We start from the raw sequence: 12,018 nt of genomic DNA, 5'->3' as shown, positions 1-12,018 counted from the left end.
AATGATAAGCTTTGTATCTTTTTCAAGTAAGCAAGAAGTGTTAGAGGACACATATCTAAGAGTTCAAGTGCCAATAACTGATACTGTGCATAATCTCATCTCATTGCTGGCTAAAATTATGGTATTTTAATTTTCACTTTGTAAAAGAGGGAAGTGAGGCTCCCAAAGAGGAAATGTAATGTTCCCAGAGATATGGGGCAGATATGATTTGAACCCATGTCTATCTGGCTGTTAATCCTATGCTTTTATCTTATTCCGTACTCAAAATCAAAATACATTATACAGAAGAAACAAATGAATTTGGTGAATGGCTTGATATGAGAGGCAAGTTCATACTGGTTCTAGAATTGTTTGTTTTTGCTTTTTCTCAAAAGGCTTAAAATTCAGTTACATCCTTTAAAAATGGTCTTCCCATTAAATGCCAATTAATGTAGATAGGGGTAGAGAGTCAGAAAAATTGACTTATTAGTTTACAGTTCTATTAGTTCTACAGTGTATTAGACCTATAACCAGCTTTCTGTATGACCTTAGATAAATAGTGCATTTATGATCAAGAAAAATAGTACTATGTAAACTTCCAATGCAAATAGCAAATATAAGGTAGTGTTCTGTTGAAAAGACAAATTTTCAGAACATTCTTCTGTTTTAGCTTCCTAGGATGTAACAGTATGCCTTCCATTCGCTGCTACATATAGAAAGAAACCAAGTTTACCAGCCCTGTGAAAATTTCTGAATGGATTTTATTCACAGACTTACATTACCTTTAATCTAGTGTTCATGGAAAGAAAGGCAAGGTGGCTTTTTCTGTTTGAGTCCAAATTTAAAGATATTAAATTATGGACTTACACTTTTCTTAGTTATTACATTTTTATACTTGTAGAAAGTAAGATGTTACATTATAATTTTTTTTTTGAGACGGAGTCTCGCTCTATCACATTATAATTTTATTAATAAAGGTAGAAGGCAGATTGGCACAGTGAAAAGAATTTGCATGAGGATTTGCAGACAGTCTTGCATTTGAATTCTTATTTCAACTAGCTGAGTGACCTTGAACAATGTATTTAACTTTTCTAAGTTTCAGTTTTCTCCCTGTAAATAGCATGCCTAAGGAATATTAGGTTGCCCTACTCCTTCTAATAATATATTCTGTTACTTCATTTCCCTTTAACTTTAGCATCTTTCTTCTAACTTAAGAAGTTTTATCTTGTTAACACAACCTTCTAAGGCTACACTTTTGCTATATATTATGTTGTTTTTGAAATATCTTTCGTAAATCTGCTTTATTGAAGTATAATTTATATACAATAAAATGTACCATTTTTAAGTGGTCGGTGAGTTTTTAAAATATATATGCAGTTGAGCTGGGCGTAGTTACACATGCCTGTAATCCTAGCTGGTTGGGAGGCTGATGTAGGATCACTTGAGCCTGGGAGTTTGAGGCTGCAGTAAGCTTTGATCTTGTCATTGGGTTCCAGCCTAAGTAACAGAAAGAGACCCCATCTCAAAATAAAATAAAATAGCATAATAAAATATAAAAGTATGTATACAGTTCAGCACCCACCTCCACAGTCTTGAGAACAAGGGTTAGCAAACTGTGGCCTGCCCGTTTTATAAATAGTTTTATTGGAACTAGTCCATACTCATTTCTTTATATATCATCTATATCTGTGTTCATACTATAACAGCAAAGTCCAGTCATTACGATAAAGATCATATGACCCACAAAGCCTGAAATATTTACTATCTGGCCCTTTACAGAAAAAGTTTACCAACTGCTAATATAGCACATTTCGAATACATAAAGCTCCCTCTTGTTTCTTTATAGTCAGTCCCCTCCCGCTACCTGTAACCCTTAGCAACTACTGATCTGCTATTACCATAGTGCTTTTTTTTTTTTCTAGAATGTCATGTAAAAAATAATATAGTATACAGTCTTTTATGTCTGGCTTCTTTACTTAGACTAATACTCTTTTTTGTTTCTGTTTCTGGGACAGAGTCTCACTCTATTGCCAGGTAGGAATGCAGTGGCATGATCTCAGCTCACTGCAACCTCTGCCTCCCAGGTTCAAACATTCTCCTGCTTCAGGCTCTCAAGTAGCTGGGACTACAGGCATGTGCCACCACACCCGGCTAATTTTTTATATTTGTAGTAGAGACATGGTTTCACCATGTTAGCCAGGATGGTCTCGATCTCTTGACCTTGTGATACGCCCACCTCGGCCTCCCAAAGTGCTGGGATACAGGCGTGAGCTACTGTGCCTGGCCTAGAATAATACTTTTAAGATTCATCCATGGTGTGGTATATATCAGTAGTTTCTTTTCTTTTTTTTTCTGAGTAGTTTTTCTTTGTGCAGATATATAATTTGCTTATTCTTTTCATTAGTTGATAGATAAAAACTGTTATAAACATTCCAGTTCACATTTTTCTGTGAACACAGTTTTTATTTCTCCTGAGTAAATATCTAGCAATAGGATTGCTGGGACCTATGGCAAGTACATGTTTAACTTTGTAAGAAACTTCCAAACTGTTTTCCAAAATCATTGTACAATTTTACAGTCCTACCAACAGTGTGTGAATTTCAGTTGCTCCACATCCTTGACAACACTTGGTAGTTTCAGTCTTTTTCACTTTAACATTTGAGATAAGTGAGTAGTGGTATATTATTATGGTTTTAATTTGTACTTCCCTCATTACTATTTATGTTGACCAATCTTTTCATGTGTTTATTTGCCATTTATATATCATCTTTACTGATGTATCAAATAAAACTTTTTACCCCCTTTTGTAACTGGTTATATGTTTCCTTACTGTTGAGAAGTACATGTTCTTTAAATATTCTGGATATAAGTCTTTTATCAGATATATGGGTTTTACATATATTTACTCCTAGTCTGTGGCTTACCTTACATTTTCTTAACATTGACTCTTTTTTTTTTAAGAGTCTCACTCTGTTGCCCGGGCTGGAATTCAGTGGTGTGATCTTGGCTCACTGCAGCCTCCACCTCCCAGGTTCGAGTGATGCTTCTTCCCCAGCCTCCTGAGTAGCTGGGATTACAGATATGCACCACCATACGTGGCTAATTTTTGTATTTTTCATAGGGACAGGATTTTGTCATGATGGCCAGGCTGGTCTCAAATGCCTAGCCTGAAGTAATCTGCCTGCCTTGGCCTCCCAAAGTGCTGGGATTACAGGCATGAGCCACTGCACCGGCCAACATTAACTCTTGATGAACAAGTTTTCAACGTTAATGAAGTTTCCAATTTTTTTCATTTTCTAGTTTATGGTTTTTGTGTTCCCTCTAAGAAATTTTTGCCCAAACCAGGGTCACAGACACTTTCTAAGTTTTATGCTTTTAGTGCCTGTATTTAGGTCTGTGATCCATTTTTGGTTAAATTTCATATGTAGGGTGAAGTAAGGGTTGAAATTCATTTTTTTAGCATGTGGATATACAGTTGTTCCAGTAACGTTTGTTGAAAAGATTAACCTTTCCACATTAAACTACATTGATATAGTGTGTTAGTCCTTTTTCACACTGCTGATAAAGACATATACCAGAGACTGGGCAATTTACAAAAGAAACAGGTTTAATGTACTTACAGTTCCACGTGGCTGGGGAGGCCTCACAATCATGGTGGAAGGTCTCACATGGCGGCAGACAAGAGAAGAGAGCTTGTACAGATGGTTTTAAGGAAACTCCCCTCCTTAAAACCATCAGATCTCATGAAACTTACTCACTATCATGAGAACAGCATGGGAAAGACCTGTCCCCATGATTCACTTACCTCCCACTGGGTCCCTCCCACAACATGTGGAAATTCAAGATGAGATTTGGGTTGGGTGGGGACACAGCCAAACCATATTCCGCTTCTGGCCCCTCCCAAATCTCATGTCCTTACATTTCAAAACCAATCATGCCTTCCCAACAGTTCTCCAAAGTCTTAATTCATTTCAACATTAACTCAAAAGTCCAAGTCCAAAGTCTCATCTGAGATAAGGCAAGTCCCTTCTGCCTATGAGTCTGCAAAATCAAAAGCAAGTTAGTTACTTCCTAGGTACAATGGGGGTACAGGTATTGGGTAAATACAGCCATTCCAAATTGGAGAAATTGGCCAAAACAAAGGGGCTACAGGTCCCATGCAAGTCCGAAATCCAGCAGGGCAGGCAAACCTTAAAGCTGCAAAATGATCTCCTTTGACTGCATGTCTCACATCCGGGTCACGCTGATGCAAGAGGTGGGCTCCCAAGGTCTTGGGCAGCTCTGCCCCTGTGTCTTTGTAGGGTATAGCCCCCCTCCTGGCTGCTTTCATGGGCTGGTGTTGAGTATCTGTGGCTTTTCCAGGTGCATGATGCAAGCTGTCATTGGATCTACCATTCTGGGGTCTGGAGGACAGTGGCCCTCTTCTCACAGCTCCACTAAGTGGTGCTCCAGTTGGGACTCTGTGTGCAGGCTCCAACCCCACATTTCCCTTCCCTACTGCCCTAGCACAGATTCTCCATGAGGACCCCACCCCGGCAGCGAACTTCTCCCTGGGATCCAGACATTTCCATACATCCTCTGAAATCTAGGCAAAGGTTCCCAAACCTCGGTTCTTGACTTCTCTGCACTCACAGGCTCAACACCATGTGGAAGCTGCCAAGGCTTGGGGATTCCAGCCTCTGAAAAAACAGCCTGAGTTGTACCTTGGCCCCTTTTAGTCACAGCTGGAGTGGCTGGAACACAGGGCACCAAGTCCCTAGACTCTACACAGCAGAGGGAACCTGGGCCCGGCCCACAAAACCATTTTTTCCTCCTAAACCTCCAGGCCTGCAATGGGAGGGGCTGCTGCAAAGGTCTCTGACATGCCCTGGAAACCTTTTCCCCATTGTCTTGGTGATTAACATTTGGCTCCTTGTTACTTATGTAAATTTCTGCAGCCAGCTTGAATTTCACCTCAGAAAATGGAATTTTCTTTCTATCACATTGTCAGGCTGCACATTTTCCAAACTGTTATGCCCTGTTTCCCTTTTAAAACTGAATGCCTTTAACAGCACCCAAGTCACATATTGAATGCTTTGCAGCTTAGAAATTTGTTCCACCAGATACCCTAAATCATCTCTCTCAAGTTCAAAGTTCCACAAATCTCTAGGGAAAGGGCAAAATGCTGCCAATCTCTTTGCTAGGAAAAAAAAAAAAAGAGAGAGAAAAGAAAACAACAAGAGTCACCGCTGCTCCATTTCCCAACAAGTTCCTCATCTCCATCTGAGACTGCCTCAGCCTGGGCCTTATTGTTCATATCACTATCAGCATTTTTGTCAAAGCCATTCAACTAGTCTTCAGAAAGTTCCAAACTTTCCCACATTTTCCTGTCTTCTTCTGAGCCCTCCAAACTGTTTCAGCCTCTGCCTGTTACCCAGTTCCAAAGTCACTTCCACATCTTCAGGTATCTTTTCAGCCATGCCCACTCTACTGGTACCAATCTACTGTATTAGTCCATTTTCACGCTGCTGATAAAGACATACCTGAGACAGGGCAATTTACAAAAGAGAGCGGTTTAATGGACTTACAGTTCCATGTGACTGAGGAGGCCTCACAATCATGGCAGAAGGTGAAAGGCATGTCTCACATGGAGGCAGACAAGAGAAGAGAGCTTGTACAGGGAAACTCTCCTTCTTAAAACCATCAGATCTCATGACACTTATTCACTGTCACAAGAACAACACAGGAAAGACCTGCCTCCATGATTCAGTTACCTCCCAGTGGGTCCCTCCCATAACGTGGGAATTCAAGATGAGATTTGCGGGGGACACAGCCAAATCATATCATACAGCTTCAATATCTTTATGTCACCGTTTACCAAAGTGTATTGCTATGGTATGGTATTATTCCAACAGGTCTGCCAAAGACTGACAGAATATGGAGTTCATTTTCACCGAGTGCACCCTGAGAAAAAGTCACAAACAGGAATATTGCTTGGAGTCTGTTCTAAAGGTGTCCTTGTGTTTGAAGTTCACAATGGAGTGCGCACATTGGTCCTTCGCTTTCCGTGGAGGGAAACCAAGAAAATATCTTTTTCTGTATGTCCATTTAACCTCTTTTCATTATATTTTCAAATATTACCAACTTCCAATGTAACATATTAACAGACTTTCCTTAGACTCTGCCATTCAGTGGGGATAATACATCTTAATACTATTTAACTCTTCGTTTGTAGTTGTGGAAAGTATTATTGAGATTTTATTTATGTCTGGTTTTTTCAACAGGTGACTTTTAGGATTATTACACATTCCTGGCTGGTTATATGCTCAATTAACTTTAGTTAAATTACAACCAAGTTGAATTCTCTGAATAAGTCAGAATTTATTCTAGGGTTGTAACTTCTCACATGGAAAAATCTTCCTAATGTTTTTAAGATAGATAATTATCTTAACGCTAGTGAACCTTGTCTGGCCCAATAGTAAACCCCCTCGTAGCAACTGTTATTTGAATCTCAGAGGTACAGAGACTTACTGGATTTTATGAACTAGTCCCAGGACTTTCTACAGTTTTAGATTTTTAGTGTACAGCTCTTTATAAAGTTAGAAAATGATTTTTAGAAAATAATATATTTATGGAAGATAGTTAGCAATAAAGGCATATTTTGATTTTGGACCTAGTTGGGACACCTGAACATTAAAATTCCATTGGCAGACTTCAGAGATGAATAAAAAGTATTAATATTTTCAGGTGTTTGTTTTCCTAGTGGTATTCAGGAACTACTGATACCTTTAGTTCATCTTTAGGATAAAGTATAGTCTCAGCAAAACGGTGTTTATAAAGTTACCAAGGTACTGATGGATCTGGATAATTTTCAACCCTGAGACCATTCCTAGACCTAATGGTTAGTTGATTGGCTTCCTCTGAAACCAAGAGATATCACTAAGATTGCCAGATAATATGTTCTCCAGACCACCCACATCTTCTCAAGATTGTCAGGACCAAGAAATTACCTGGGCTTAACTTACCTTCCCCCAGTGGAAATGCTGGCAGAGCCCATGTCTGAAGGAAACCTTAGATTAATTAAGTATAAATCCAGTTTTGGACCGTTTTGAAAAGGCGACAAGTCAAATAATCACACAGCAGTCAGCTCTATGTAATTTGCCAAGCTACCACACTAACCCACATATATAGAGCTAGCTGTGATTAGTTCATTTTTAAAGATTTGTGGGAATAGAGAATAGTTTGCATTCCCATGCAAATTATTTCTAGATTTAATAGCATTCATTTTTCCTGAAGTTCTTTCTCTAACACAAAACTCTATTTTTTTTAACTCTCCTTTTTTCTTCTACTACCTCTGGGGAAGTTGAAAAGTTACCATTTGGTCTTCTCATATCTCACAATTGAGTTCTCTCAAGCACATTTCTTATCCAGTCCATCCATTAACACTTGGAGAGAATCAAATATTCTTTGTATGTGTTTCAAAACTATACATCTTTCTTAGATATTAAATCATCTATACTATCATTTTCATAATGAATATGAACCTCTAACCTATCTCTGGCATTTTTTGTGTGTGATATTTGCTGCCTTTGGGTGTTTTATTATAAGTACTGGTTCTGTAGTTCTTTTGACTGATCAACTAAGGAGATTCTTGCTTTCATGTTTATGCTTGAATCAGTGAGAGAGTTTTACAACTACGGAATTCAGTGTCTTTACAAATTTCTTGACAGTGGTTAAGTGGTATGTTTGTTAGGAGAAAAAAAATGTTCTCCAAGTATTTGGAGAGTTACTAGGTATACTACTGATAATCAAGATACTAGTTTGTTGCTACTGTATCTTTAGCTCCTCTCTAATACTTACTGATTTCTGTTTCTAATAAAGAAAACAGGTTTAATCCTGGAGCTTTCATTGGCAACAACATCTAGCTAGAATTTAACAATGTTTTTTATTTCTAAAATTTCTTTGAATTTATATAAGTAAGAAAAGTCCACTGAAAAATTTATAAATAACCAAGGCTAGAAATTGTAAAGATGACATGATTGAAGTCTGGGTAATACCCTGTTATTACAACTTTTGAAAGCCTACTAAATTTGGCTTTTCCATCCCTATTTCCACATCTGAAGTAAAGACAAGGGACATGAAGTAGAATAATCTGCACAGTAGCCAAGAGCTAGAGTACAGTGTAACTGGACTTAAGTGGTTCTCCAGAGACATTAGTCTTAGATCCCCGACATGTTGAACACTGGTCTCTTAAGGCATGGGTCACCAGCAAGCCTCACCATATAGGTCACAAGTTGGAGTATGCTCTCTTCCACAAAAGACATTCAGTTTTCAAGAAATTTCAGAGAGATAAAACTGATTTGATGATTCTCCTACTTTCCCTATATTTGGGACAAATCACCATCTCTAAATATCAATGTGTTTTATCTCTCAACCCAGCAGTTATGTTACCAGTAGTTCTCCATCTCACATTTGCTTTAATTTTCCACAACTTCTATTCAACCTTTATGCCACCCAGACTCTACTTGACTGAATCCTGGCTCTTATCATTATATAGTAATAAAAAAATTATTGTTGAACTTTCATTTTCTTTATCCGACAGAGTAGAACACATATTTATTATTTCCTTTTCAAACAGTTTTGGTGTTTGTAAACATTACCATAAATTCAAAATATCAATAATCTTATCAAAGGAATCTGTTTCCCTTGTTGATGACTGATATATACAATCTAGATTTAGCCTACAATTTCTGAAAGTGGCAAACAATATTAATTTATTTCTTGCATTTGTTTATAATAATACAGTCATGTGCCATATAATGATTTTTCAGTCAACAACTGACCACGAGCAATGGTGGTCCCATAAGATTATAATGTTGTATCTTTACCACACCTTTTCTGTGTTTAGATGTATACTACACAAACAATTGCCTACAGTATTTAGTACAGTAGTATGCTGTGCAGGTTTGAAACCTAGGAGCAATAGGCTACACCATATAGCCTAGGTGTGTAGTAGTAAGCTAGCCCATCTAAGTTTGTGTAAGTACACTTCAGGATGTTTGCACAATGACAAAATCACCTAATGATGTATTTCTTGGAACATGTCTTTATTGTTAAGTGATGCATGACTATATAGGATTATATTTATATTAGATGTAAGTCAATACCCAGTGCCTAACAACAAGAAATATAAATAATATCTCTACTTATTATAATTATGAATACCCTTGGTTAATATTGTAGAAAAAGAAAATCACATTGCAAAATACATCAGATGGAATAAAACATGCCTTCCAGACAGACAACAGTAAGGTATGCCAGTACCTGCTGCACCTCTGCTCTTACCAGCATAAGTTCCAGCTACAGATGAGAGCAAGACAGAGCAACCAAGATGCCCAAGATATTGGTAAGGAGAAGCAGACTATTTCAGATGACTCCTGGGAATATGAATAATTTTTGCCACCAAGTTTTAAAAGAACTGCCATGATTAGGATGAAAACTTATAATGTATATACATGTTAAATAGCTAAATCAAGTCTATAAAGGTGTCACAAATGAAGCCAATATTTCAATTTCATGTTCACCCTGAGAGAATACTCCTAGGGAGTACCTGTTGAAGTGTCCATTTTGTGCTTAGCAATGATAGGCTAGTTGATGTAAACATTATAAAAATTTGGGCCATGTTCTCTACCCTCGGTAAACTTATCCAATATTTGGAAAGGCAAGACCAACATGCTTGAAACAGCAATACACAATAGAAGTTCAGGATTTCAGCCAGGCACAGTGGCTCACACCTGTAAGGCAGGTGGATCACGAGGTCAGGAGTTTGAGACCAGCCTGGCAAACATGGTGAAACCCCATCTCTACTAAAAATACAAAAAATTAGCCAGGTGTGGTGGTGGCAGGCACCTGTAATCCCAGCTACTTGGGAGGCTGAGGCAGGAGAATCGCTTGAACCTGGGAGACAGAGGTTGCAGTGAGCTAAGATCGCGCCATTGCACTCCAACCTGGGTGACAGTGCGAGACTGTCTCAAAAAAAAAAAAAGTTCAGGATTTCAATAACAGATTATATTGTACAGACTTTATCACCTATACTGTTAGAAGAGGGAAATCAGAGGCTAGAGTACTGGACAGGTGGCACTTGAATTGGATATGAAACATAAAAATAATGCAAGCAGTTTGGAGATAAATGGAGGGGCTTTAGAGATGAGGGAAAGAACACAGGAAACAAGGCAGAGGATGGGGGAAGTATGCACCCAGAACAGGACGGTGAAGAGACACACTGTATAGTCTTCTGGGTGGCAGATTTACCACCTATTAGTTTTACTTGGGTGCATCACTGCTCTGAGATTGAGATGAATAATCATAGTACCCAATGTAAATGGTCAGGAGAATGGTTTATTTTCTTTTGAAAAGGAGCCAGCAGAAGAAACTCATCTGACTCTGAAAAAATATCTCAATCAGAACTGAAATATTTAAATTTCAGAGAGATAAAACTGATTTGGTGATTTCTGCAATTAGAGATTAAAATTATACAGAATCTAATTCTACATAGTAAATTCTTATAGGTATAAGTGAAACAGTCAGAAGTATGTGATTTACAAATTTAATGGAATGGCACTGATGACCTTGTGCAGCAGGGTCCTCTAATTCTTTATCCAAACTGTTTCACATTCAGAAAATATTTTCCCCATAAGAGCAGACTGGGGCAACGGCAACCTATGACTAGATGTTTCTCAACCTTTCAGAATCATGATGGGGGTGGAGGTTGTATGCTGATTTAAAATGAAGATTCCAGGAACCTACATAAAACTCAGAGAGCTACAGTCTTTGGGAATTTGGTCCCTAGAATCTGTACTTTAACAGGCTTTCCTCAGTAATGATTTTTTTTTTTTTTTTTTTTTTTTTGAGACAGAGTTTGGCTCTTGTCAAAATCTTGTTTGGGTGCAATCTTGGCCCACTGCAACCTTCACCTTCTGGTTTCAAGCGATTTTCCTGCCTCAGCCTCCAGAGTAGCTGGGATTACAGGCGCCCGCCACCATGCCCAGCTAATTTTTGTGTTTTTAGTAGAGACAGGGTTTCACCATGTTGGCCAGGCTGGTCTCAAACTCCTGACCTTCATGATCTGACCACCTCGGCCTCCCAACTCAGTAATGATTTTTACACATGCTAAAATACAATAACCACTGCTATAATATCATTATTCTCTTTCTGTTTTGCTCTGCTAGAAAGTTTATATGCTCTTATATATTTCCAAAGTATAGTGAAATATCAGACCTATTAGAGCCATCAGCATTCTTACTTTGACTAATATTCTATTCAGTACAATCCATAACAATTGAAGGTTACTTAGTTATAGTTGTTGTATAGTGAACAGAATCAGAAGACAAAAGTTTGAAGTTAGTCTCTCATCGTCAACATTTCTTATACTGAAGAACAATATGGTATAGCAGTTAAGAGCATGAGCTCAGGAGCCAAATTGCCAGTGCAAACTAGGCTCTGTTACTTACAAGCCCTAAAACTTTGGGCAAGCTACCTAAACTCTTTGCCTTAGTTAATGTATAAAATGATTGCCATAAGATAATACCTATATCAGAAAGTTGTGAAAAGGAAATGAATTCATACATGTAGAATCCTTTAAAACTACCTGGCACAAAGTATTCAGTAAATATTTACTGAAGTATTCATTATCATTATTGTCATCACCATCATCAACATTGTTTTACCTCTAGGAGATAGTACTACTACTATACTATATGCTGCTATACTATGTAATAGCGGTAATAGTAGCAGCAGCACCAGCAGCAGCAGCAGCAGTAGTAGTAGATGAATGAATGACTTTAGGAAAGCAAGTGACTTTTTGGAATCTCAGTTTCTTCATCCATGGAGTGGGACTGGGAATAATGTCGTATATATACATATAACAGGTTTACCCCCAGGATCACAACAGCTATGTATCCTTGCCCTCATATGTGAAAGCACTTTAAGATGTGAGCTTTATCTTTCCCCTTGGCTTATAAGTAACTGTCTGCCTATTTATTTGTACTACAAGTGAAAACA

General features: G+C 38.0%; 1 protein-coding gene across 12 annotated transcripts in view; it reads left to right on the top strand.

The window, feature by feature from the left end:
• The window catches only part of PTPN13 (protein tyrosine phosphatase non-receptor type 13), a 220,211-nt gene that overhangs the window by 138,784 nt on the left and 69,409 nt on the right, over positions 1–12,018 (top strand). For 11 of the 12 annotated variants that reach the window (XM_058433090.1, XM_032145796.2, XM_032145708.2 and 8 more), the window contains 2 exons: positions 5,874–6,056; positions 9,202–9,364. In XM_058433090.1, coding sequence (XP_058289073.1) covers positions 5,874–6,056; positions 9,202–9,364 — 346 coding nt within the window. The remainder of the gene's footprint in view (positions 1–5,873; positions 6,057–9,201; positions 9,365–12,018) is intronic. The other variant, XM_058433083.1, reaches the window with a different exon arrangement.

The sequence above is a fragment of the Hylobates moloch genome, unplaced genomic scaffold (genome assembly GCF_009828535.3).
Source record: "Hylobates moloch isolate HMO894 unplaced genomic scaffold, HMol_V3 SCAFFOLD_2, whole genome shotgun sequence".
Lineage (NCBI taxonomy): Eukaryota > Metazoa > Chordata > Mammalia > Primates > Hylobatidae > Hylobates > Hylobates moloch.
This window is presented reverse-complemented; position numbering and strand designations above follow the sequence as displayed.